We start from the raw sequence: 26,142 nt of genomic DNA, 5'->3' as shown, positions 1-26,142 counted from the left end.
ATCTCCCAGACCATCATGTGACTTGATTCAGAATTTTGAATTCGCAATTATTCGTTGTCCAGACTGCGCCTTAGCTCTATTGCCTCCGGTCGTACCTTGCTACGTACATAGAGTGACAAAACATTTGACGGGGTTGTGCTCTCAACTCCGGAACCTATGTTGGATCATGTCGTCAATTTTTCAAAGTGTTTGCGGGTCATGCAACATACCGTCACCTGATGCTAGTGACCGTGTTTGGGAGCCTGCTAGCTATGATGCTCATATCCCTTGTTCTGTTGAAGAACCCTCCATCATCATCTTCGTTACCCGTGCCTTGTAATGCCAGGATGAACCAATCATGTCACGGCGACCATCTCAGACATATCTACTAAGGTCAACGCTTCGCGACTTGTGTTTTCAACCATCTTAGCACGAAGGAACTTCACTTCGCACGAAAAAAACGGACATTTTGCTATTATGTCTGTCTAGTCGTTCCCCGTTTTCTCCACCCTCCATCGACCAACTCCGCCAATCTACGTACTTGCCCACATTACCTTTCGAAGTCTGAGGACCACATGATGGTCCCGTCAGGAGAATGATCATCACTGAGTCCAGCAATCAGTCTACGCATGTTCATTCAGTAGATTGAGATCGCAATCAACATTTGTTTGATCTCTTTCGGATTAGAGAGGTCCGGGGCCAGGAATTCGGTCAACGATCGACCGTCAAGATACTATGAAGAGTGGTGATACATTGAAAGAATCGGATCAAGTCCTTCTACTTAAATTATCTTGAAAGTCGTAATTCTAAGCTGGTCGTAATATATTCAACTTGCAGATACTGATGTCGAAAGCTAGATCCCTCTTTTTTCCCGCCATTGATAAGAGCTCGTAATGCCCAGACCCCTATCTCGCCCAAAGACGGATAGACAATACCACATGCACGCTCCATCATCACACGGGTAAAAAGGTCATATCCGTTGCCACCGCAGTCGACTGCTGCGGCTAAAGCGAAAAAATTGTCATTAAATCGTCAATGACACAATAACTAACACCGACCATGACAAATCGAGAAGGATGCATAGCTTCATCATCGGGATGTCTAAACACATTCTTCCGGGACACTTGGAGCTCCTCGTCTTCTGAATTCCTGATGTGCAGCTCCGGGCGGTAGACCTCGGGGCGGTTATGGAGTGGGTAAGGATTGTGAGTAGAGTCTGTGTTGACTTGCGTGTAGTGTCGTGCATTCAGGAGTGCGAAGTACGCGTTGATATATACTTGAAACAGGACTACTGGTCAGCACGATTCCAGGAAAAGGGTTTGGTCGTACCTTTAGCCAATAAAAATTCAATAGCGATAAAGATGAAGTTGTGCGGCATGGCTGCGCACTGTAGAGCTTCAGAGAAGAGATGGGCAATACAATCTCTGGAAGCTTACTGTAATCATAGCTGCCATCGAACATATGCTGCATAAAATGAGTCAAGATATGAGATAGTCTGGAAGGAGGAATACCTCGTCATACTGCCAGTATTAACAATGTAAACCATGAGCTTCGTTATCAAGGAATTGGTGCTATGTATTTCGTGTTAGCGGTATCTCAGTCAGGTGATGAATGGATCGCTCCTCACCCAGAAAATCCAGTACGGGAGGTAGCCAGGAGATAGCATAGTGATGATGCGACAACGATGTCGGCAAAAGTAATCGTGCCCAAAGTCATGAATGTCGCCCACTCGATTTTAAGCAAGTCCGAGAACAGATGACACTGGTATCTACTCACTATCAGCACTTCATGTCGCTGGGAAGTACACATTTCCACTCACAATGCCCAGATAAGGGCTGACGTTGGGTTAAAATAATGAGTCAAGAACAAGAGCATCGTTTGAACGATTACCGATGGCAACACCTGAAGGGATCTTTGAGATTGGACAAAAAGCATTTCCAGTTAACAGACTTACCTGAGAGTAATATTTCGATTACGCCCTAGCAACGAATCACAGAATGAAATGCTGTAAAACCCATGTCAACTGTAAACCTACTACTGTGATAGGGAGGATTCTTGATCGGCCCTTGCTGACTAGGTACATTGCATCAGTCGTAGAAGTCCATCGATAGGGAGACACATACTTATCCATATGCGATAAACATATAATCTATGGTACAAGATGTATTAATGATAGGTTGCACATCACATTCTGCACATCAAACTTACATATGTACCCCACAAATAACGAAAAACTGTAGAGTGCATGACTGAGGTGTACCGCAGAGCTTTACAAATACAACTCACCTCGACTACTATCTGAAGCTGCACAAGCCCATCAATATCATAGTATTACGGGGCTGCATGAGGGACCAGAACAATAACTCACTTTAAAACTCCATACGATTTCCGAGAGTGCACTGACGTTTGCATAGTTGACCACTAAATAATAGTAGACGCAATGGACGATCAAGGCCAAGTGCAAAGCGTCGAGTATCCTATGGTTTTAGTGAATCTCGATGGGCTCGATAATAGCAAGTCGAAAATGCCTACCAGAGCCAGATAACCTGATATGGCGTTCAGAACAGGACAAATAAAAAAGGGCATAAACGTACAGTTATCTTATAGAATGTTCATCCCTGTGCCCCTATGCGTCTGAAAGTAGATGAAAGCTTGAACGTTGCTTAAACCAAAGAGCCTGTTCCGCAAAATCAGTCAGGACGGCAGGAAACCCACAGTTTTGACTGCATAACGAGCGGATCGTTTACTAACACTGCTGCAATGGTAACCCCAATAAAAAGTGCCCCGAATGTCTTCCCGATATCAAGTTGTAGTGCGAGGTCCTGCGCCGAGGAAGACATTGTTGGTTGGTTGTAGTAATCTGCAAGGTGTCTACTTCTACTAGTAGGTCACGGTATTAAGTAAAATGAAGCTAGTGCATTGCCACTTGGGGTCTTACGTTTGTGGCGAATCCTGCGCAGATGAGTCTGGCATATGTAGTCATTTCTCTGATGAACAGGTAGACTTTACCTAAAAACAGACTTGCGCAATTGTGATGCGCGTTGGCATAGTTCCTGTTAGCGCTGATGAAATGAGACACCTGTCACATGTTTGGTTGGCCGTATCGGCCATCGGGTTAGCATGATATCACGGCCTTGACCTGTGATTCCAAGTCCGAGAGACAAACTTGAAAGGAAACGAACATTGGATCAGACTGGAGCAGTCGCATCAAAGTATTATTTGCACCGTACCACTAGTCAGTTCTCTGCCAACCAAGTTGCAACAGCCACAAGATGTAGCGTGGTCACTGAGAGTCCTTCAATCACCATAGACGCAAGCGACCTAGATCCTGGTAGGTGACGAGAACCACGCGGGAAAAACACGCCAAGTCCGACTACATGCTATTTAACATCGCATCCTCGGAGAATAAGGCCCAGTGACTGATTCGCGCCCGAAAATGCTTGGCTGTGGAGTTTCCTGATGGGCTGATCTGCTAATATTTACAGTTACCTGTGCGCGTGACGCGAGTAGGGTATCTGATGTTATTAGGTAGTAAAATGGGGTTAGAATTGCTCGAAGGATGAACCGAGTACTATGGCCCAGGGTTGGATATCGGATGATCACAAAATCTTGGAGTATGAGGACCGCTGCAGCATGCAGGAGTGAGCCGAGTGTTTTCCAGTTGACGGTGGCCGCCGTCGGGAAACCCTCCGCTATTACAAATAGCAAAATTAAAAGTATGTCAAATTCAAAATGGAGAAAGTAATGACGAGTGGGGGCTGTGCGTGTGAAAAAAGCACGTGTATTTAGAACACCAATGAGCGATGTAGCAATTCAATCATAGCTTCGACTTCAGTTGTACCAAGTCACGCGCCTGATCTCGCAGCACTCGACGCAGCAGTTTCCCACTTGGATTTTTGGGAATTGCATCCAAAAACTCCACCCCGCCAGCAAGATGTTTATATGCGATCTTGTTGTCCGCCACATGCTTCAGCAACAGTCAGGTCTAGTTCAAGCGATAATGAAGTCGGCAAGTACGAGCTAACCTTCGTAATGGATGCTTTAACCCTCCCGACTTCAGCAGAATCCAAGGCGATCCTCTTGACTGCGTTAGGATGAAGTACCACAAACGCCATCGGAAGCTCCCCGCTGTAGCTATCGGGAATTGGCACTACACACGTGTCTGAAACATCAGGATGATCAAGAAGACAGCCCTCCAACTCTGCAGGAGCGACTTGAAATCCTTTGACTTTCATGATTTCCTGCAGAGAAAGTTGAATTTTCCAAAAGTCGATACAAGACGATAGCATACCTTTAGGCGATCAACGATGAACAGCTCATGATCCTCGCGTATAATAACTTCATCACCAGTGCGCAACCAACCATCAACGAAGGTCTCCTTCGTGCTATTGGGCAGCACCTTACGGTCAAGCAAGAATATATTATAGATGATCACTTACGCTTCATCATTATTCAAATATCCTAGCGCTACAGATGGGATTTTGACCTGAAGTTCACCTTGTTCGTTGAATCTTGCTAGGGTTCCATCGTCTTTCACAACCTTGGCAACGACACCAGGCATCAAACGCCCAGCACTGCCAGGAACGCCAAGTTTTTCGTCCACAGAAAACATCGTGATAGTAGCAGCGGACTCGGTCATGCCTTGAAAATGATGAAAAACAGGCAGTAAGATGGTCAGAAAACTGCCCTACCATAACCTTGCCCTATCTGCGCGTTCGGCATAACCTTCACTAGCTGGTTAACAAGAGGGGCGGCGAGAGGGGCAGCTCCACATAACAGGTGCTTGATACCGTTCAAGTTGTAATTTTTCACAGCAGGGTGCTGCCAGGAGCATCAGGTTGAGCAATCAGTTACCAAAAATGTCGGCGCTGACCTTGCAAAACAACACGATTTGAGGCGGTACAAGTCTGTGAATGTCAGGATTCCTACGAAAAGTCATGGTGGTCGAAACTCACAAAAGATGGTTTATACGATGTCTGGTAATGCTGTCTAGAAAATTTGTGAAGTTGAACTTGGGTATTGCCACAATTGAAATCTGCAAGGAGTTGAGAAAGAGGCATAGCAAAAAAATTAATGGAAGGAGCCTACGCCACAAAATGTCATGAAGTGAATCTAAGGCGATCGTGTTTAAGCAATATGATTAGGTCGTGGAAATTCAACTTACTAGCACCACCAGGCCATAAATATCTAGAAACGTTGCGTACTTCAGTTTGTTGGACGACATGCGATGGAAAGAGGTTACACACGGAAGAAAGGTAGAACTTTACAAGAGACGGTTAGCGACGTCACATTATGCTTATGAAAAAACGCACCTCCTGCAACTACATCCCCTGACCGATACCTCTGTTCTTCCAAAGGGGCATAGTTCTTATTAACCTTCTGGTGCTCGGCCATTTGAATCACATTCACAATAGGAGCAAAGTGTGATATCGCAACAGCCTATCGCGACCACAAGTATGAGGCCTCATTCATCAATCCAAGGCTCGACATACCTTCGGTTTTCCCGTTGTACCACTCGAAAAACTGAGGAATGCGACCTTCGTTTTTGCCTCTCCTTTCCGCAGCCTTCGTTCAACGAAATTTGGCTCACTCTGCAGCCCTTGCTGAACCAGAGCGTCTACCGACATCTGATTTGACTCGTCGAAAGTGATGACGCGCTCAGATGGTAAACCAGCAGCATGAGCGGCATCTAATGCAGTATGCAAAGAAGAGGGATGCGCGATGATCAAAGACGCGTTGACCATCTTAAGCTGATATAGCAATTCTTTGGTGTTACTAGCTGGATTTGCGCATCTGTGATAGAAGGTGATGATCAGATAAGTTCAAAAATATCAAGACCTGCATAACATACGACACGACAGCACCTAGCCGATGCGTTGCCCATATGGCCGTCGCATAGTCTATAATAAGCGATGAGCACGAGACCAGAAGCGAACTAGCCACTTAAATACCAATGTGATTCGGGCTGAAAATGACCACTAAGGCACATACAATGAGTCTCGACGTTTTATGACCCAGGGGCGCCTAACTACACGTTGCACACACCTAGATCGTTCTCCTCTAAAATGAATTCATCAAAAGAAGCGCTTTACGGATCATAGTACTTTGGACGAGACTCACTGACACGAAACCGCAGACTGAGGCCGTTCGCAAGTCCGTAAGTCCTTGCGCGGATCTTGGGAGTGTAGTGAATATCGCTGACGCCATCGCTTGTGTTCGACTCACCTCTTCATGTCCAATTCCTCTGCCGCCGGCATCCTCGATGAACCATGGCACATGACTTGGCCGGATGGGTCTCAATGGGTGGGAAGAGTCGAGGATGAACTGGGGTAAAGTAAGGTCATCTGGAACAAACGTCTCAAGACTCGGACCATGAATTTCAGACATTGGGGGGCTTGCAAAATGATAGGTATGCAGAAGAGCAGTAAGGAAGACGTGTGGCGGCGAATTCAATATGGCTTAAGTACTTTGTGTGTGATTTGTCCGGCAGGATCCAATCATGATGGTGTCAGTTTAGGTTACAAACGGTGTCGCTGAGTGAGTTGTGTCACAATTCGGTTCCGCCAGCTGGCCAGGGAACAAAGTGCATTGAATAGTTTGCAATGTTATTCAAATCTGATACCTGTTCTCGTGGAAAAAAGACACAACGAAGGAAGTACTACTTGTGAAAGTTTTATGCGAGCGAGAAACGAATTCCCCATGGTGATTCGTGCGTGTTGCACTCCTAGTTGGATTTTGTTAGAATTCTGCAAAGTTCAAACGATACATTTCTGTGTGGGAAAATGACTGCACAGGTTCGTTGTTCAAGCTCCTGGATCCGAGTACTAGCTTGCCTCACCTCATGATATGCGCATGGCATACAAAAGTATCCTTTCTATAGTTCGACAAGCCTTATATTTTCCTCTAAACCGTGTTTCAGTGTTTGCTTCAACCGTCCATTTTTACGCCCAGTAGTTGCAGGTTGCTTTGTTTTAGCACCCCAATCATGTCATCGCTAGGCAATGGCATGGATGACCTGTGAGTATCTATCAGCCTACCCGTACCCATACCCGCCACTTACCCATACTCATAGCCCAAAGGTATGATCGGGTCCGGGTTTTGTCAAGGGTATGCTCGGGTGTGAACGATAAAAACCCACGGCGGGTAACCCGTGACCCGCATGATCATATATGTATGTGCCAGCGAGTGTAACTACAGCCAAGGTGGATGGGCCGCCTAAGAAAGGGAGGAAGACCCCAAATGTCATGCATCAGTGGTGACTGGATATTGACGGCTAAGGTTAGTAGCGACTATAAACAAGGTCTTCTATATTAACGGGAACTTCTGTAGTTCATGAAGCTTAAGCAATGTTTAGAAATTGTGGAATATGTGAGACAGTTGGCGCACGCCGCCATTACAATGTCGGTTGAGGATTACAAGCTATATATAATAGCTTCCGACTCTTAGATTGACAGAAAATATATCACAGCTTGGCCTTGACCTCTCTTGACCTCAAGCTCCGAGCTCGATCACGAAGCACTCGCCGTAGTAGCTTTCCACTCGGATTTTTTGGTATGACATCTATAAATTCCACGCCTCCCGCTAGATGCTTATACGCGACCTTGTTGTCTGCGACGTGCTGGATAACGACGTCAACCCGACTATCATCACTTTGACATGGAATAGCCAAACCTTCATTATGGACGCCTTTACTTTGTCTGCTTCACGAGAGTCTTTTCCCACGCGATTCGCAGCGAACGCACGAAGCACGACGAACGCCAACGGAACTTCTCCGCTGTATTCGTCAGGTATGGGCACGACACACGTGTCTGCCACATCACGGTGATCTAGAATACAACCTTCTAGCTCGGCAGGAGCTACTTGGAATCCTCTGACTTTCATAATTTCCTGATGGATAGATTAGCCATCGCAACAGAGAATTGAAACCGAATACCTTTAATCGATCGACGATGAAAACTTCCTTGTCTTCACGTATAATAACTTCGTCTCCTGTGCAAAGCCATCCGTCAACAAATGTCTCCTTTGTTGCTTTTTCATCATTCCAGTATCCCAAAGCTAAGGAAGGCGTCTTCACTCTCAATTCGCCTGGCTCATTGAAGCCAGCAAGTGAACCGTCAGGCTTGACTAATCGGGCAACTACACCCGGGAGAAACTTTCCAGCGCCACCTGGAACACCTATTTTCTGAGCCACCGAGAACATTGTGAGCGACGTAGAAGATTCGGTCAGCCCTGGATTCCAGGTACAACGAATGTCAGCGTTAAGATAAGAAGAAATAGCGGCCCTACCGTAACCTTGGCCGATTTGGGCATTGGGGATTACTTTCATGAGCTGGTTCACCAACTCAGCTGAAAGAGGTGCAGCTCCGGAAATTAAGAATCGAATGGCACTGAGGTCATACTTGTTGACTGCTGGATGCTGGGTTCATGTTCCTCAGCATACAAGAATCGATCACCCATCCGATTTACGTTTACTGACCTTGCAAAGCAGCACAATCTGAGGCGGAACGAGTCTGGGCAGCCAATGCGTCAATAATCAACGCCTTTTCGATGACAGGAAGACTGATGCTCACGTCAGGTGGGTGATATGGTGCCTCTCTATGCTCTGTAAGAAATCTGTGAAGTTAAATTTTGTAATGACTACCAGCGACATCTAGTGAACAACCCAAGCATCAACACTGGAAATCAGATGACGAGATGGACTTACTCCAAAAAATGGGACCGCATAAATCTACTTCAGAAATCAACATCTGAATCTAAGAACATTGCAGGAAGTTTGCGCTTACAGAGAATACGAGGCCATATATATCTTTACAAGTCATGTGTTCAACGTCACATACAATACATGCAATAGACAGACGTACGAAAGAAGGGAAGCACTGAGTAATAATGAGTCAGATGGAACCTCCAAAAGAGAGTCTGATGAATGCACACCTCCAGCGGTTATATCACCTGGTCTAAACCGCTGCTCCTCCCAAGGAGCATAGTTTTCGTTGACCTTTGTATACTGCGCTATCTGAATGACGTTGACTATGGGAGCATAATGCGCAATTGCTACCGCCTATTTATTGTTTTATGCATCTACTCAAGTATCAATATTTTCAGGCAAAAGCGCACCTTGGGTTTACCTGTTGTACCACTGGAAAAGTTTAAAAAGGCAATCTTTGTCTTGCCCTCGCCCTTTTTCAATCGTCGTTCAACAAACGCAGGTTCTTTACTAAGTCCAAGCTGAATGATACTCTCCACAGTAGGCTGAGTTGATTTGCCAAAAGTAATAACTCGATCAGAAGGTACGCGGGCTGCGCGTGCGGCATCGAGAGCCGTATGGAGGGAGGACGAATGTGCAATTATCAGAGTTGCATTCACGGCCTGAATCTGGTGTAAGAGTTCTTCCGTTGTATACGTCGGATTCGCGCCGCTTTAATGTATTCGGTCGGATCAGAGGACAAGATGGTCATCATTTGCTGAGCTCACGAAACAATTCCACCCAGTCGGTGCGTAGCCCATATTGCAGGAGGATAGTCTACGGGATACGGTTAAGCGACGCTGATGAGGGACTGGAGAAAAAGCCTTACCAACATGGTTAGGACTAAAGATAAGGACTGGGGACCAATCGTAAGAAAGGAGGTAGTCGGACCGAGGGTGGACAACACCTACCAACGTCTTCTTCTTCTGCACGTATGCCATTAGAGCACACAATCATCGTTGAGGAGCGTTAAATAGCACGTACTAATACCATAGCGCAACGCAAGTCCATTTGCAAATCCAAAGGTTCGTGCACGGATCTTGAAGTTGCCAGGCAGCTAGTAAGAATTGCTAATTTATCATAACTGGGAGTTTCCACGGACCTCTTCAAATCCAATGCGCCTCCCAGTCTCGTCCTCAATGAGCCATGGTGAATCTGTTCGGACCGGCCTACGGGGGTGGTAGGAGTCGAGGAAGAACTGGGAGAGCGTCAAGTCGTCGGGGACGAACGAATCGAGTGGTTCACCGAATATTTCAGGCATTTTCTACTGGAGGGTGAGATCTGAAATGTGATAAGAGGGCTCATTGTTGAATTGCTGGTTATTATAATTGATGGAGTATTGATAGATACGGGTCAACGGACTTGACCAGAGTACGATCACACGGTCCAGCCGCGGGAGGCGCGGATACACGTGCTAAACACGTGCTCGTGTACAAACCATTAAAATAAAAGGTACACAAATTTGAAATCCTTGATGCCATCACGTCTCGTCCAGCCCTTTCATGCTAGTCATATCGTACGATCTGCTGGGAAGCTCAACGTTCAAGTTACACTCGGACGTCCCTGTCACACCCCCCACCGTGATCTGCACGTCGCCCTCCAGGTCCCATCATCGGAGCGAGCTACCATCAGAACATGTGATGATGCGCCGTTTGCCAGGTAGGTAGACAGCATCTCGTACCCGTCTGTCACAGACTGTCAGGCCTGACCGGTGATCGCTGGTTTGTTGCTCTCACTAATGGGGAAGACTATTCGACGCTGAGGCCCCAGGGTCTCAACCACAGCAGATGGTGTTAAACAAGTCACTCACGAGAAGCACTATTCAGACCGTGTTTAAACCACCAGCGAGAGACGCCGCTGTAAGGTGGACGCTTGGATGAAGAAAGTTCGGAACCCATCCATTTGAGCTAGTGTAGTACACACCCAATGCGTTGTCCTCTTGTTCGCTTCAAAGGCTAACTGCTCTCAGGCATATGATCACACGAGTACCTGAGGATCTAGCTCGCCCCAGTTTTTGCATACCGCGTTTTCAGGCACTCCAACCCACTACATACCTACCTGTAGTCTCCTGTAGGCAGACCCTGATGAAGCTAGACCGCCGTTTCTTCTGTATAAGGACCTGCTTCCATTTCCGCAGACGTTGTACTAACCAAACTCGTCGACTCACGCACATGGTGCCAACCAATTTTGTATTCGTCTAAAAGGCTTGTGGACAGTGCACCTGCACGAAGTCAAAGGTTCGCTCAGTTGAAAGGAGAGCCAGACCTGGAACGGAAAAAAATGACGGCGTGTTCGGTGGTCATGAAGTGGGCGAGCCGAGGCCACGCCAGCTTCCGTCTGCTAGAGCAGATACCCAGCCACGTCAGTCCAGTAACACATCGGAGTTTCATGTCCGCTGAAGGACATGGACGTCAGGAGATACTACGGACCCTATTCTGATCATCATCTCCTGCTCGCTAACATCGAATGAGTATTTAATAAGAACGGATATACAGCCTAATGAAATTTGTTGGCAGAATCCAAAGACCCGAGGATAGCCACTTCTTTTTTTTCTTTTTTGACCCAAGTTGCGAGCGACATATGTGACATGGTAAGAAATTGACCAAGGTACTAGGCTAAGTATGACCACTTCCTGCCGACTACATCACAATAACGTTCAGATTTCACACTGTTAATACGATAGTACTTCTCAACTTGATGTTGCCAATCGTCTGGGACAATCAAATCATCCTCCTCTGGCTCCGGTCGGCTGTCAGGTTCTTGGTAATAAAGTTCTTCCAACGGACCAGCGAGCGAAAGTCGCCCTAGAACGATGCGCCGCACGAAGTTTATTGGAATGTCAAAGACGATCAGGGTCCGAAGTCCCGGTAGAGGGACGTCCCCCAGTCCATGGGGCGTGGGGAGCAGTCCCAGTGCAAATGTATCATTCGCATAGAACGCCCCTGGTCCTAGTGTCAATACCTTGACGCTAGTCATCTGTTGGTACAGGCAATGGAGGAGCTGAGGATCTGGATAATGTGCGAAATTAACGAGATGGAGTTCGTCTAGCTCTAGAAGAGAGCCAGAGGAATTTTTCTTGGTAAGCCTGATCAACTCTTGAAGGATACCTTCAAGTTCAATTTCGTTCAATGTGTAATCGCAGGAAATGCCATCCAAGATCAATATCCGGAGATTGGGCATATGAACATAGTGGAGAAAGTCTTCAATCCAACAGTCCATCTTCTTCGATTTCATAGCCAGATAGTGCAAGCGAGGCAGCGCGATGGGAGACAGGATGTCTGTCACATCCATATCCAATTCAAGTGCGAGGGTCTGCAGATTGACCAGTGCACTAAGGAGTTGCAACAAAACCTTTGATGTAGTGGCCGTATTGATGTTACCGTCATCTGTGCAGTAGTGTATGCGCAAATTGACGAGATGTGATGAAAACATGGAGGATGACAGCCAGGACCAACTGGTCCCAAAAAGGATAAGATCATTGATGGGAGATGCTGAGCCAGGAAAAATTGACGGTTCACGATGGTTGGGGTCTACATTCAATTGGTTGTGTACGAGTTGAAGATACAGTTTTTCTAGCATATGAGCTGGATGAACGGAAGGACGCGATAAGAGTAGGAGTGCTTGTCGTATGTGTGTTTTTGAGGTCGTCCTCAGCGTAAACTCGCGCCAACGGTGCACATGAGCATATAACTCCATGATGATCAAGACGAGGTAAGCGCCAGCCACGCTTTCGTCGACCGGTGCGGGGAGCATAAGATTATGGTCATACAAAGGGGAGGCTTGCCTGGGGCCTCCATTGAACGGGTTGTGAGGGTCATTCCAAAGTAGAGTGATTTTGAGAGGATGTGTTCCACTGAGTCTCAGGAAAGTGCGCACTCGTTCAAGAGATGCGGCACCATTGCCAAAGGAAATTTGTAACACAGTCCACAATGTTGGAGTGTGTGACATGAGACAACGCCAACGTTTGCACACACACATTGCTGCAATGAGTGCCGATGGTGGAGAGCCTCTGGATTCTTTTTCACGGTGCCAATCATCATAATAGTAGCTTTGGTCCCAATCGTCCCAAAACCTGCCTTCCCGCACTTCATTTTGAATAGAATAATTATGGAAGGTGGCTTGGTCGTCTTCACAGACCAACTCGAAAATTATACGGAGCGCGTCATCTGGCAGCTTATCGATATGGCATTCATTCATCCCTATTGTTGACTTTGTTTTTTTTTAAAAAAAGGTGAGTGAGGGTAGTCAATACTAGGGAGACAGACATACTTCTCGATGGCAACAACTGCGTTCGGAGTGCCCAATTTACGAACAATAGTCAACTGTCGCTATCCACGGAAGATGCACGTAGTACGAAGCTGGAAATTCAAGAACTTTGAGTGAGCACTCTTTGCGAAACAACTAACTTGAACTTTGTCAACCATGATGCAAATCAGAAGTGGCCTTCGGCGGAGTCCGGATTTGCTTCGCACCCGCAAGCTAAAGAATCGTGTTGGGATAAGTAGTCTAGCTGATGGACCATCTGGGGTGTTGGAGTTGTGCTGAAGTGTCAGACTCATGTCACAGTCTTACGTGAACCAGCCTCCCTGGGTTCACATGAAAAAGTCATAGTGAAGAAACAGAACTTGCTTCTTCTAATACTTACCATGACTATGATTCGTTCAATACGATTGATGGCAGAACCCTGGGATGTCTCTGAGTCTGGCGCGATGAATTAATTATATTGGAACAAGGATACATGTGGGTGTACAGTGGATTCACAAAGAGGATCACCATGTCATAGCTTCGCTTTGGGCTTCGTCCGCATCTCCCGAGCCTTATCTCTTAACACCCTCCTCAACAATTTACCGCTCGGGTTCTTCGGGACAACATCAATAAACTCGACACCCCCAGCGAGCTTTTTGTAGCCAACTTTGTTATCAACAACATGCTGTAAAATTCAAATATGAACATAAGAGTTGGCATGCTCCTTGGAGGTTTTGAAGCGCCAACCTTCATAATCGATGCTTTGATTTCGTCCGCGGCCTGAGGGCTTTCTGCGACACGTTTGGCGGCTTCAGGGTGGAGAACAACGAACGCCAGTGGTAATTCTCCACTATATTCATCTTGTATTCCAACCACGCACGTATCAGTCACGTCTGAGTGGTCCAGAATACACCCTTCGAGCTCGGCAGGTGCAACCTGGAATCCACGGACCTTCAACATTTCCTGTAGGGCTGACCAATCAGGTGAGACCAAGGCGAAGGCCAATCATCCAACCTTTAAACGATCGAGAACTACAATTTCTCCCTTGCGGTTCATCTTCACCTCATCACCTGTACGGAGCCATCTGAAAGCGGAATATCAATCACCCGCCGATCGAACGCCTACCTACTCACCCATTTACGAAAGTTTCCTTCGTTCTGATCGCATTGCGATTAAATTTGTGAGTAATACAAGGAAGATGATCTCGTACGCTTCAAGGTTGTTTGCATAACCAAGCGCAAGCGCCTGCGTCTTTACGACGAGCTCACCAGGTTCGTCAAAGTCGGCAAGGGTACCATCCGGTCTCTCCACACGGCCGATAATACCAGGAAGGAGTTGGCCAGCACCACCACTCAAGTCACATCTCTTATCCATCGCCCAAGTGCTTATAACAGTACATGATTCGGTAAGGCCTGTGACCACTGTGATGAAACATAGACATGCACCCTCTAGAGATGGACTTACCGTAGCTCTGTCCTAAGTCGGCGTTTGGGAATATCTCAATAAGCTGTTCCATCACCTCACGAGACAGGGGCGCAGCACCCGAGGTGATGTATCGAACGTGGCTAAAATCGTAACTCTTGACGGCTGGATGCTAAGTGGTAAACGCAGGTAGGTGAGAGACACAGTCATTCAGGAACGACTCGCTGACCTTGCACAGTTGTACAATGTGTGGGGGGACTAACCTAAAGTCTTGTTCAGGTGAGGTCAAATAAGGCCGGATGACGACCGTACATAAGATGGGTGATATGGTGCCTGATTATGCTCTTCAAGAAATCTAGAAAGTTGTATCTCGCCGTCAAAACAACCGTCATCTGTATGCACTTCAGTCAGCGTGCACCTGCAGATTCAAGGTGTGTCGACGCACTCCGCAGAAAAAGGCATAATGTGCCTACAAGATATTCAGCAATGAGATAAATGAAGTCGAGCGAGGTCGTACATTGAAGACCAGTCCATAGATATCTGAAAACAATCAGTTTCACAACAACATAACAATGTTGCAAGAGTGGTAATGGCTCACGATATAAAGGAAGCACTGCGTAGGTAATCAAACCGAACCCTTTGGATAGATAGCAGTACACGCACCAGCGCAGCATACGTCACCAGGTTTAAATCTTTGTCCGGCATAATCTTCACCGACTTTGTGGTGCGTAGCAAGCTGAATGACATTTGCAATCGGCGCGTAGTGAGGTATTGCAACAGCCTGATATATCGCATGTGGAAGTTACATCCAGATACATGTTCTCACTAAATACGCGCTCACCTTGGGGCGACCAGTCGTCCCGCTGGAAAAATTCAAAAAGGCTACCTTGGTCTTCCCCTCAGCGGGAGCAAGTTTCCGTTCTGTAAAGTTCGGAGCACTAGCAAGACCTTGCGAAACCAAAACTTGCACAGTCGCTCTCTGCGCGGTATCAACACCCTCGATATCAAAAAGAATGACACGATCCGCGGATACACCAGTGGCATGCGCAGATGCCAAAGCCACATCGAGAGAGTCTGGGTGCGTGATAATGACGGCTGCTTTCACTGTATTTATTTGATACACGAGCTCGTCAACTGTGAATAGCGGGTTGGCACCGCTTGTGGGCAGCATTTCAAAATGTTTTAGGCAACTCAAAGAAAGTGGACATACGACACAGCGGCACCAAGTCTGTGAGCCGCCCAAGCAGCCACAAGATAATCTGCGGAGTTCATACTGTCAACCCAAACATACGCTACATATGTCGAAGCTAGCTTGCATACCAACATGATTTGGACTGTAGATCAACACTGTCAGGTGTTCAGAATGGTAGGATCAGTAATACTTCAAGTTGCAAGTCATTGAAATTATAGTATTACCAACATGATCCTCCTCTGCAGGGAGCCGGACGCAGTCAATATGTGGCACTCAGCACCATGAAAACGTAGAAAACGTACGGATGTTGTAGCGGATACTCAACGCGTTAGCAAGACCATATGTCCGAGCTCTGAGCTATGAAGTGCATGATCAGCTAGTATACCACGTCAGACGGGAATAAAGATTCATGTCAGCCAGAGTCGCACCAACTTTGCGCATTACCCTGCAGAGAGTTGCTCAATTTCACTGACAGGCGCACTCACCTCCTCAAGCCCAATCTTTCGACCACTCTGGTCATCAACAATCCAAGCATTATTCTTACGAACAGGCTTTCTAACATGCTCCGCATCCAATATGAACTGCGCAAGCGTAAGGTCGTCAGGTATGTGAGGGAGGATGCCTGCGGGTGACACGACTTTGGCCATCTCTATCTAGTAACCGTCAGTCCAGAAAAGCAAGAACGATGAGCAAAAGCAAGAAATGCTCTGTAATGCAAATTCTCATGGTTGTTTTTATAGTTAGTAAAACGTTGCAGCTGATTCCATAAAAACGATCACCTGTTCCGTAATGCCCAATCAATGGGCCCGAGTACCGGTAATGCACTTCACAAATCCGAGAACAAGTCTCAGCATATGTTTAACAAAAGGTGACCTTCGGTCGTTGCTCTTTATTGCTATCATCAGACTTTTGCACACTGTCATGACATCCGCACTATCTTTTTCCTCATTGACATTTGCTCCCGAAAATGAGCACAGCGTATCTTGACGGCTCTTGAAGCCGAGGATATCTAAAGCTGTGCGAGAGTGTGAGACCTTTGCAGGCATTGAAAGCAGGCAGTCGTGCAAGCCAGTGGCTGCCAGTCTCAGAAGGATCCATATGCATGAGCGGTGAAAATAAAAATATGTAAAACGTGATACGTGGAATACAGGTGGTTTTCGAGAGCAGCTGCCAGCTGGACAGAATCAACGATGGAGAGCCGTTATTCTGGATGCCCGTGTGATGCATTTTCGGCAGAGATGTTAGCCGTCGCATCTCATCCAGCAGTTCATATATAATATCATATCATGATGGATTTTGAACTCCTACCAATCCATGAAAAGTACAGCTGGTCATTGAAAATTGTCAAAAATGCTGCACAGCATGACGGAGTGGACATAATTGAAATATTGACACCCGGTGAGCAAGAGCGTGTACCCGAAATGAAGTGATTTTTAGACACAGGCACACTATCGCTGAGCCTAGTAAGGCCGACTACTTGGGCTGGTGGGTCACATGCGTCCAGAATAGCCCCATCCTGCAGTCAGGTGTAACATCTGGGGTCAGACGGAACAGACACAGGGAAACTTCCGGGGGCCTCTTATCCTCGTGCCTCGCTTCGGGACAGAATAACAAAGTAAATGAATACATAGCGGTTGCTATGGAATCTGGCCTATTGGAGATCGATTCTATGTGTCGTGATACGACGGTCCAAAGCATTTATCATTTGAGTAATCTGTACGCAAAATATCAGAACATATCACAGCCGTGGTGTCAATGTCACATCAGTGTCCGAACCATGTTCCCCCTGAATCTCCTCGCGACCAGGTTCAGTATGAGCCCACTTCATCCGCAGCTCTCCCCACCACCGAATCATATATTCCTTCTCTCTATCACCGACGCGCTCCTTGATATCCGCAAATAATGCGTCGATAAGTTCCTGCCTTTCCTTCTCGTCCTGAGCTGCATCCATAAATAAACGGATAGAATCCAGCAAGCGAGGGAGCAATGCCAATGGAACCGATGGCACACATGAGATAAGAGTTAGGTGAAGCCGATGCTTACGCTCGTCGTCATGCTCGGAAGCAGACGCGATAGCAGCCAGAAGGCAGTCGATGCAAAACCACGCAAGAGACAAATCAGCAGCAGACGCCGCACTCCTAACGAGAGCGGAAAATGCTAACCGAAGTTGCAACGTGCTGAGCCTGCCCTGCACTGAATTCTGTGAACGACCGGCATGATTAAATACACTCCAGAATTAAGACGTAGTTACTTACGTCTATTAAACAGTTGGCATAAAACGGCACAATTTTCCTTGTGAAGCCCCTCCCTTGTTGTGACGTCGATTCGCTCGCCTTCTGCGCATGCGAAGCGAAGATGGCAAGGACGACACTATGTGCGGATTCAAATATTTCGCGGTGAATAGCGTCAGACAGGTGCCTACCACGTGTTAAGGGTGGATCATTGTATATGTGGAGGATGAAACTTACGGAAGGCACATAGGAAAGACAAGCTCCTGGATAGTCAATTCGTCGAGCACAGGAATAAGTTGTTCGATTGCTGAAAGCGCAAAGGCTCTTTTCGCTTGATAGGAAGGGTGACCCGGAAGTAACTCCAGGCCCGATTCGATGACACAAAGGTGTCGAGCGTATTTGTTGCTCTCCATTACATCACTTCCGAGAATGTCTAGTGCGAGGTAAAACAACCTCTTGAGCTCATCGAAAGCACCGTGACCTGAACCACCAAACTGTGCTATAACAAATGACAGGTGAGAGAGCGCTTGCAGGGCAATTACCGCAAGCGTCGAAGTCGTTGGTAGAACAGCGGAAGTGGAGGGGATGTAGACCGACGCAGAAAGGCCTGCTTCTGTGATCATAATCACGCTGAAAAGGAGTGTCTTCAAAGTCGCCCATATGACGGTTGTAACTTCCCTGGCGTCTGGTGCTATGTATGGATGAGCGCTGTACGGTTATTAATTCAACGAGGCTCTCACACAACAGGTTCTGGCCTGTAGCTCCAGAGAGTGAGGTCGGAAACCAGTCAGTTTCAACGTGGGCAGTGATAGAGTTGAGTTTCTGATATGCTTCCGAGATTAGGGGTAGTGCGACGTTTGGCCTATGATCTACAAAGAGCGACACGGTTCTAGCGCACAACTTCGATATTGAACCAATGTAAGCCATCGAAATCGAACTTGATACGTTTTTAATGGATTTTGAAATTGTACTATCTTGCTGTAGGAATGTTAGTTTGAGGAGAGATATATATACATGTACCACTGACAGGTATATGAATTTTGAATTCTGCCTTGGAACATAACGAAGACTGGAGGGAAGATAGGAACCTTCCACCATCGAACGCATCCTCGATGGTGCGCATAATTAGTCCCAACAGATGCTGATAAGCACATTAGTATAAGCGAAACTATTCATGTAAGCGAACTCACAGAAAGGGGGAGCGCAGTGAATTTCTGGGAGGGCACCGATAGAAGAGATTGAGAAGCTATGATGAGCGACAGTGCAAGAGCATTGGCTATAAGAGCAGGGTTCACATTCATAGGAAAGTTACTGATGCTCTGAGCACACACCTGATTCAGCGGCAGAATGAAATTCTTTTCCCCATGTATCAGACGTTGAGAACTGGTCAATAACGTCTGCAAAAGTCATTACCAGTTCATCTTCGGCTATACCCTTCACATCTCGCTTGTTTGCTGGTAAATGTTGTAGGATATCCTCAAGGCCGAGAAGAAGTCCGCTACAGCAGGCCAATCGTATAATGGCGTGTCCACCTTCGAGACCTTGAAAGATAGCAAGGGACCAAACGTTGAGCTGAGTATCTAAGCTCGGAGAAAACAGTCCGCTCGAATCCGCTTTCAGCACCTGTAATTTCGAATGTACTGCATGTCGGAAAGATGTACTGAGAGCTTCTAGTTTTGAATGAGAAAACGGAAGGAAGATGGGGCTGCTGACAATAGTGGCAGCGAGAGGTGTTGGAGAAGGATGAATATTGGCGAGGTAGTGGACGATGAGGGCCTGGATAGTCGACAATGGAGTCTTGATGGAGTTTGACCTCCCCAAGCTGCTGAGCAGAAGGGTATGACCCCTGTCTGGTGCTGCCATGTCACACGAAATGATAAATCTGCAAAGCTAGCAACCAGCTAGTTCAAGTTGTTGAACGCATGCTCGCACTCTGGTGAATGAATACCTTCTCCTACGACACAGTGCTCGCCTCGGAGCACGTAAAGCTTTCGTTTTACGACAACAATTACGCACGTCGATCCCAGGGCTGCCTACCAGCTGATGGCCTATGGTCTTTTTGTTTCAGTCGAACGGTTCGGTTTGAACATCATAATATTATGTAATCATTGATCAAGTGACCAATGGTTATTCCTCCCTCGACCCACATTCATATCCAAGAGATCAGGGTAACCTAGCCAAGTATGTAATTTTCCCCACTTGTTCTCCCGTGCTTCTAGACTAAGGTCCCTTGTTATCGGTATTGACCAGCCATTCCTAACGTTGTTTCACTGATAATCATAGTACATTATCAATCGGCCCTATCCTCAATCAGAAGGTTGTTCTAGAGTCGATGTTTACCTCCGTGGATGCAAACGGAAAACAGGGACCAGGTTACTGTTATTCTCGACTTCTTTTGTGACATATTTTGCGGAGTTACGGTTGAGGACGAATTCTTCCGGTTTCCCGAACATCAAAACCAGTTTAGCCCACATCGATTTTCCGACCGGTGACAGCTTCGTTCGAGTTTTGGGTTGCGCAACCCTGGATTGTCGGCAATCCGAACATCTTTGAATCCAGCCTGATCATGAAAATCAGTATTTTGTAGTTTCTGTAAAACCCACAAGATGAGTGTTTCTCCAATGGTGTCGCCAGAATCAGATGGGCAGTGAGTGGTAACTCTGGTGAAGGTTGCAAATTAATCCATGCCAGCACTTACATCATGACGTCTATAAGCTGAGGAATTTCGTGCCGTGTCACGGTTATACTTTTAGCAGCCGATGATTGCGGCTGCATATACATGTCGCGTTGCAAACTACCTCTATCTGAGGCTGAGCTGAGCTGGTCCCCAGGTAACTGCGGGATACGCAGTCATTTCTTCCATGCGATAGTGATGATGACCGACGCCATGCTGACCTGCTATATATCAGAGCGCTTAACAAATACCCGTTGCCTACGGCGAGCTTTCAAATCTTCCGCATAAACGAAATGATCATCTTGATGAACCCCAAGTAGCAGATGCGGCAGTGTAAATGGGAGCTATGATACACCGAGGGAATCAGATTTTATGAATAAAGCGAGGCAGATTTCCCAAAACGCGCGGACAAGTAGAGCCGCGCGCGAACAAAGGGAAGGGGGTAATTATGTAAGCGGGAGTATTCAGGGTCTTTGAGAATTCACGACACTCACCTTTTGCAACCTAGTGCTCGCTCTGTTCACTCCCTGCTCGACGTCCCCTGCGTCATTCCCGTCCTTGCTGCCGTCGCCGAACATCGTCGTCGCTGCACTTGACGTTAAAAAGGACGTCAACTCCCCCTTCCTTGTTAATTGGCCTATTCCTCCCAAGATTCAAGGTCGTAAAGCAACCAATAACATATCCCACCTCCTCCCAGCCATACCAGTACTTACTTTCCGCCTCTTCTTGAAGAAACGGGCGAACCGTTGCCTTTCAGGCTTTCATTCAATATTAGCTACTATATCTTCTCTTGATAACAAATCCTTCCAATGTCTCCCAACCCATCCCAGAATTCCCCTTGGCCAGCTCAGACAGCTCCACCATCGTCATCATATTCGTCATCGAAACGAAGTAGACTTGACGCAGAATCTTTCTGGCCCTCATCAATAGAAAGGAGACAAGGGACTATCATCTCGAATGAGAGTGCGCTCGGTGCGTGTGCAATGTGATTATGCGAGGTCCGGACGCGAGCAGTCGCGTCTCCCTCATTACTCGTATCCTGTGCTAACGTCTTGTGTTCGCCACGCCAGCGGAAGCCGAGACTCAATGTGAAATATACGCTGATAATAGTCAGGTGACTTGTTATCCAGGCCCAGGTAATCTAGTGATCCAGCACCAGTGGGCACCCGTTGTCTGTGAGCATCTCCATGTTTCATTTTTGCTCTATTGAAATTGACGCGATAACAGGGAACAGTAGACGGCCGCAACTATCGCAGTACACTGACGTCGTCATATACTTGTTTGATGCTGATACGAACTCCCCCATTCTCAATTTCACGCAAACAAATCCGACTGATAGTGCTGGTGAAATGAATGCACCAGTGAATGATACTTGGTTCGGGAGCAAAGGGACTTCGTGGACGCCAGGGCAGAACTTCTCATACCCATTTTATTGGGTAGTGACCAATCAGAATGGTCTGGATGCTGGCTCTTACACCACAAATCCAACGTTCACGGCTATTCGTGCGTTTTGTGCCACGCAGTCTATAATATCCTGGCTAACATATTCGTGAAGAAACTACATATGCAGATGCTGTCGTTTCGTCCTATGCAATCCTCATCGTCTGCCGCTGCCGCATCGTCATCTGCTGCCGCTGCATCATCATCATCTGTTGCTGCCGCTCTGTCATCGGCATCTTTATCTAGCTTACACGCATCTGGGACATCGTCGGCCTCGCCGGGAAATGTTCAACCAAACAACTCAAGTGCACCTTTTCCTCATTGGGCAATAGCAGTCATCGTGGTACTCGGATTTCTTGCCATCGTGGCTGGTGGTGTCTTGATTTGGTTAATCGTGCGCCGTCTACGAAGACGTGAACAATTATCGAATCGAGGATCTATGGGTTCCTCGTCTCCGATGATGGCCAATGCCCAGAACTCCAACTCTCCTCAACTACCGTTGTTGGGGGCTGGGATGGTGGGTGCGGTGGCTGGCCGGACATCATCAGAACATCATCGGCCTGCATCGATCGTATCTCCGGATGGCGCATCCGACATCTCACGGGCCCATTCTGCAGGCGATACCGGTCCATTTTCAGGAGCCGATGCAGCCATCATGGCGGATGCATTTAGGAAAGCATTGCGCAAACCTGATTTTGCAGGGCCCCCTGTGGAGGAGGCCGAGGACCAAAGAGATGATGCGATTATGAGTCGTGAATTGGCAGAAGAAGGACGGGACATACGAAGTGTCAGTTCATCACGGGGAGTTAAAGTGGAAACTATGAGTGAGACGGGTGATACAGTGCAAGATCACTAGGATTTTTTGTGCGCTTTACTTTACTTTATTGCACTTTCGACTTCTCAACGTTGATTGTATATTTTTTCGGATACCTTTCACAGCCCTCACGTTGTTGTCCCACCTTCGTCGCCGTTTCATTCGCACCTTCTAACCCGCATAACACCACTTCTCTAGTCTTCGCTTTTCCGCCTACCCCGCACCTTTTGCCTTCATTTTAAGGCTGGCTTTTTACTATACATCTGTTGTTATCGTGGTTCCCGGTAATTTCTGGTAGTTGCACTAGACTTTTCGTTCGGACTCCTACCCCCTACCCTGCTCCTACTCCCAGCACTTGCCCTGGATTTCCCCACGGACACCGTCCTGCCACTCCTTGCATCCATATATTGCAACCCACAGCTGTGGTTGCATATACTTGTTGATTCACCCCTTCCCACCCCTGCCCGTATGCCGCCCACGAATCACATGCCATGTCATCTTCAGACTGCTTACACTCTTTCCAACAACCAATTTTCGGCATGCATGTGGACCATGCCAGCTGGGGCAGACGCTCTTCTCACACAAGGAGGCCGAACGCGCACTTGGATTTTTCGAACGCTTTTTCATACATCTTTACAGTCCTCATTTCCTTTTTTTTTTGCTCGTGCCAAAACCTTGTTGACCATATATGCCATCTGGGTTACCATATGACTAGGCAGATTCTCCTTTAATAATGATGATGAAACGATCACAAACATTGCGTACATAGTTAACCGACCTGGAAGGGACACCATGGACGTTTCGTTGATCTGGACTGGATCGGGCTATGGTTTTGATTTCTTTGGCATTGGTTGTACAAGTGGGAAATACCTGGTTAGAACAGTAAGGTCATCGCTCTCGTCTTCGTGTACACGCCAGGCGTCTGAAATAGAATTCTCGCTTAGTGGAAGGGGGCGTCACGTTATCAATTTATTTTATCGTGGAACTTGAACCTAATCCTGATCAAACACGCAAAGATTCTGTCCGTTGGCAAAGTATGTATGACATTCGCGAGAATGACATGATCATATCTCCAAGTTAGAGCAAGGCTATGTAGCCCTGATATTAATCATAGCACAGCAGGAGGAGGTAGACAGGCATGCGCCAATGATGATATTGATATTATACACGAGTCATAAATCTATACATGAAAAAAGTCTTTCTAAATGCAGTGTTGAATTCATCGTATCCAAAAGCGCTTTCCTGTTAGTTCAAGGCAGGTGAATGCCGATATACAATTGCGCGGTGGGTACAATTATATTTTATTGGTAAACCGTGAGGTGACGCATAAGCATTTCATATCTGGAAATTATGTCAACGGAGAGTGGAGTTGAGTCAACGGTCTTCAACGTACGTTAAAAGTGTCACGGCGCTGTTTGGCACCGTTCGGAACAGGGTGACTGAAAGACCTTTGTAGAGACCTGTCCAGCCCTCTCTCTGAATAATCTTGCGTGTTATGTAAATGATTCCGCGGCGCGCATGCGTTTTGACCATGCCGTCCGAAGATGCATCCTCAGCTATTGGTAATCGGAGCGTCTGCAGCCGCGTGCGTACAACCTCATGTGGATACGTCGCGATGGATGCAGCCATCTTCGCCATGCCGGAACATAGTAATATCGTGTCGCTCCGTAACGGCTCATCGGAGTCACCCTCTGCGTTTCTTTTTAAAGCTGTGATGCAGAACAGGCAGCTACTACTCACGGGCCCACATCTTGAGCTTTTCGTATAAGGGGAACTGGACGGCTACGTGAAATATCCCCAAGAGGCTGGGTAGGAGCCCGCGGTAGAACGCACGAATGCCCTCCGTGCGGTATATTGCCAAGGCTGCATCGAAGGTATGTCGATATCTAACTTCCCGTCTTGATTGTGTCTATCGCATGCATGAGCCAGGGTAGGCAAGTTCGTGAATTGGGTTGCAGTTAATCGATATTGAACCAAAACTCATACCATGAAACGGGTCTTGATGACCCATAGTGGGTTGGTACAGGTTGTACTCGCTGCACCAGCGATCATCGCAGAAAGGATGTGGAGGGTCCATGGATGGTCGCGCATGACGGGCTGGTAGCCCTTAGGTTGTGCAGCGGGGTATACTCGGTCATGTTTCGGCACTTGGCCCAGTGGAGGTTCTCCGAAGCGCGTCTTAATTCCGTCATACACCGCAAAGTAGATTGCCATCGTTGGAAGATACCCCAATATTGTGGGACCAAGACCACGATACATGCCACGTATTCCGTCATGTTTGAGGGTTGTTTTGAGGATGTCTGCAGGGTAGTGCCAAGGATGATAAGGGAGATGGGAACGGATATGAAGGGGCCGGAGCACATACCGAAAACTCCTTGATAACCCTGCTGCCCTTGGACTGTACGCTGAGCTTGTAGCTTGGTCTTGATGACGTCGAGCGGACAGGTCGCAATGCTGGCAACCAGACCACCTCCAGCACCAGCTGTAAGCGGAAAGCCGAGAATTATTCAGAAAACGGAATCACACATAGTAGCGGTAACAGCGCACCGATCATGCTGTTTGCGGTCCATTTTGCTTTTCGCGTCTGCATATCTCTTCCCCGCGAAGGGGGTCGCTCGATGCACTAGTTAGGCTTTATGCTGGTGTGATCCTAAATATATATACTGAAAGCGGGAGTATGACCAACCCAACCACCAGCCGACACCCTGCCAGTGCACACCCGGCTTTTGCCGATACATCTTCTAGCTGGCAGCCTTGTTCAAACCACACCGAATTCAGATTTTGATCTTGCTGCTAAGCACTGCTAGTTCGGATCTTGAGTACAAGGCTCGCATGTGAGTGCCTGCGCCATTGACACGGTGAGGCGATACCTAGGCCCAAGTCAACACTATCTAACACAACTGAATCACACAGCGGCCATAAACGTTAAACTTTAAATCATGGTCAAAGTAACTTACAGGGACGAAATACTTGCCGAGCACTCCAGCCCTGTCGTGGTGGAGGGCAATTATTATTTTCCCCCTGAGTCTGTCAATAAATCACTCCTCGCTCCCTCAGACACAAGGTAAGGCATCTTATGTTTGATATAATGTCAATGTGCATTGAACTTCGAGTGTTCCGAGTCAGTACTGAGTGTGCTTGGAAAGGGTGAGCGCCCAGGGTCCGTTGCTCAGCGATGAACCTATTTTGACGGAATCCCCCTGAAGGACAGCGTCGTACTATTCTGGACAGATTCATGGTGACAACGTGAAAGATATCGCATGGTAAGTCGAAGTGACAGTATCTGCCAGGCCAGACTAGTGTAATGAGTTCTTATCCAAGGTATTATGCAGATCCCAAAACCAAGGCATCGCATATCAAAGATCATGTCGCGTTCTACAAGGCAAGGTCATCTTCATGAGG

General features: G+C 47.2%; 8 protein-coding genes across 8 annotated transcripts; 1 reads left to right on the top strand and 7 right to left on the bottom strand.

Moving 5' to 3' along the window:
* Window positions 1-932: 932 nt before the first annotated feature.
* Window positions 933-2,819, bottom strand: EDB93DRAFT_1248967 (uncharacterized protein; the record flags this gene model as incomplete). The annotated part of the gene is made up of 15 exons (XM_041452783.1): window positions 933-983; window positions 1,038-1,255; window positions 1,309-1,359; window positions 1,416-1,443; window positions 1,514-1,550; window positions 1,607-1,747; window positions 1,799-1,814; window positions 1,870-1,881; window positions 1,934-1,958; window positions 2,015-2,052; window positions 2,103-2,128; window positions 2,188-2,213; window positions 2,266-2,283; window positions 2,348-2,456; window positions 2,731-2,819. The coding sequence occupies 15 exons, from the start codon at window positions 2,817-2,819 to the stop codon at window positions 933-935; spliced, it is 885 nt and encodes a 294-aa protein (XP_041309197.1).
* Window positions 2,820-3,760: 941 nt separating this feature from the next.
* Window positions 3,761-6,623, bottom strand: EDB93DRAFT_239065 (uncharacterized protein). Its single transcript, XM_041455819.1, has 17 exons — window positions 6,205-6,623; window positions 6,100-6,154; window positions 6,025-6,039; window positions 5,931-5,957; window positions 5,831-5,879; window positions 5,472-5,772; window positions 5,292-5,418; window positions 5,226-5,240; window positions 5,144-5,166; window positions 5,068-5,091; window positions 4,935-5,014; window positions 4,853-4,886; window positions 4,671-4,800; window positions 4,419-4,620; window positions 4,271-4,364; window positions 4,005-4,220; window positions 3,761-3,946 (listed from the first exon to the last, which is right to left on the bottom strand). The coding sequence occupies exons 1-17, from the start codon at window positions 6,364-6,366 to the stop codon at window positions 3,797-3,799; spliced, it is 1,704 nt and encodes a 567-aa protein (XP_041309196.1). The 5' UTR covers window positions 6,367-6,623; the 3' UTR covers window positions 3,761-3,796.
* An 818-nt stretch (window positions 6,624-7,441) lies between these two features.
* EDB93DRAFT_1082715 (uncharacterized protein) lies at window positions 7,442-9,983 on the bottom strand (the record flags this gene model as incomplete). Its single annotated transcript, XM_041445709.1, has 15 exons — window positions 7,442-7,597; window positions 7,651-7,866; window positions 7,913-8,208; window positions 8,266-8,395; window positions 8,456-8,489; window positions 8,550-8,629; window positions 8,684-8,707; window positions 8,763-8,785; window positions 8,911-9,037; window positions 9,094-9,394; window positions 9,451-9,499; window positions 9,552-9,578; window positions 9,634-9,648; window positions 9,707-9,779; window positions 9,825-9,983. The coding sequence occupies 15 exons, from the start codon at window positions 9,981-9,983 to the stop codon at window positions 7,442-7,444; spliced, it is 1,710 nt and encodes a 569-aa protein (XP_041309195.1).
* A 1,065-nt stretch (window positions 9,984-11,048) lies between these two features.
* EDB93DRAFT_238960 (uncharacterized protein) lies at window positions 11,049-13,367 on the bottom strand. Its single transcript, XM_041455818.1, has 2 exons — window positions 12,992-13,367; window positions 11,049-12,931 (listed from the first exon to the last, which is right to left on the bottom strand). The coding sequence occupies exon 2, from the start codon at window positions 12,917-12,919 to the stop codon at window positions 11,333-11,335; it is 1,587 nt and encodes a 528-aa protein (XP_041309194.1). The 5' UTR covers window positions 12,920-12,931; window positions 12,992-13,367; the 3' UTR covers window positions 11,049-11,332.
* EDB93DRAFT_1136219 (uncharacterized protein) lies at window positions 13,323-16,426 on the bottom strand. Its single transcript, XM_041449155.1, has 19 exons — window positions 16,361-16,426; window positions 16,067-16,302; window positions 15,884-15,938; window positions 15,806-15,820; window positions 15,710-15,736; window positions 15,600-15,648; window positions 15,231-15,546; window positions 15,053-15,170; window positions 14,988-15,002; window positions 14,907-14,929; window positions 14,835-14,858; window positions 14,702-14,781; window positions 14,619-14,652; window positions 14,432-14,561; window positions 14,178-14,379; window positions 14,101-14,124; window positions 13,982-14,051; window positions 13,715-13,930; window positions 13,323-13,652 (listed from the first exon to the last, which is right to left on the bottom strand). The coding sequence occupies exons 2-19, from the start codon at window positions 16,226-16,228 to the stop codon at window positions 13,500-13,502; spliced, it is 1,713 nt and encodes a 570-aa protein (XP_041309193.1). The 5' UTR covers window positions 16,229-16,302; window positions 16,361-16,426; the 3' UTR covers window positions 13,323-13,499.
* Window positions 16,427-17,092: 666 nt separating this feature from the next.
* Window positions 17,093-19,893, bottom strand: EDB93DRAFT_1136210 (uncharacterized protein). Its single transcript, XM_041449154.1, has 7 exons — window positions 19,144-19,893; window positions 19,003-19,088; window positions 18,840-18,953; window positions 18,553-18,790; window positions 18,050-18,503; window positions 17,837-17,999; window positions 17,093-17,781 (listed from the first exon to the last, which is right to left on the bottom strand). Exons 1-7 carry the CDS (start codon window positions 19,673-19,675, stop codon window positions 17,320-17,322), a joined length of 2,049 nt encoding a protein of 682 aa, XP_041309192.1. The 5' UTR covers window positions 19,676-19,893; the 3' UTR covers window positions 17,093-17,319.
* A 1,035-nt stretch (window positions 19,894-20,928) lies between these two features.
* On the top strand, window positions 20,929-22,782 carry EDB93DRAFT_1336433 (uncharacterized protein; the record flags this gene model as incomplete). Its single annotated transcript, XM_041455333.1, has 4 exons — window positions 20,929-21,458; window positions 21,557-21,661; window positions 21,714-21,989; window positions 22,010-22,782. Exons 1-4 carry the CDS (start codon window positions 21,296-21,298, stop codon window positions 22,780-22,782), a joined length of 1,317 nt encoding a protein of 438 aa, XP_041309191.1. The 5' UTR covers window positions 20,929-21,295.
* Window positions 22,783-23,719: 937 nt separating this feature from the next.
* On the bottom strand, window positions 23,720-25,409 carry EDB93DRAFT_1136197 (mitochondrial NAD transporter). Its single transcript, XM_041449153.1, has 6 exons — window positions 25,288-25,409; window positions 25,106-25,222; window positions 24,727-25,040; window positions 24,481-24,649; window positions 24,134-24,431; window positions 23,720-24,081 (listed from the first exon to the last, which is right to left on the bottom strand). The coding sequence occupies exons 1-6, from the start codon at window positions 25,328-25,330 to the stop codon at window positions 24,042-24,044; spliced, it is 981 nt and encodes a 326-aa protein (XP_041309190.1). The 5' UTR covers window positions 25,331-25,409; the 3' UTR covers window positions 23,720-24,041.
* Window positions 25,410-26,142: the final 733 nt, after the last annotated feature.

This window comes from Suillus bovinus, assembly GCF_016758785.1.
Source record: "Suillus bovinus strain UH-Sbo-P2 chromosome Unknown EDB93scaffold_17, whole genome shotgun sequence".
NCBI lineage: Eukaryota > Fungi > Basidiomycota > Agaricomycetes > Boletales > Suillaceae > Suillus > Suillus bovinus.
This window is presented reverse-complemented; position numbering and strand designations above follow the sequence as displayed.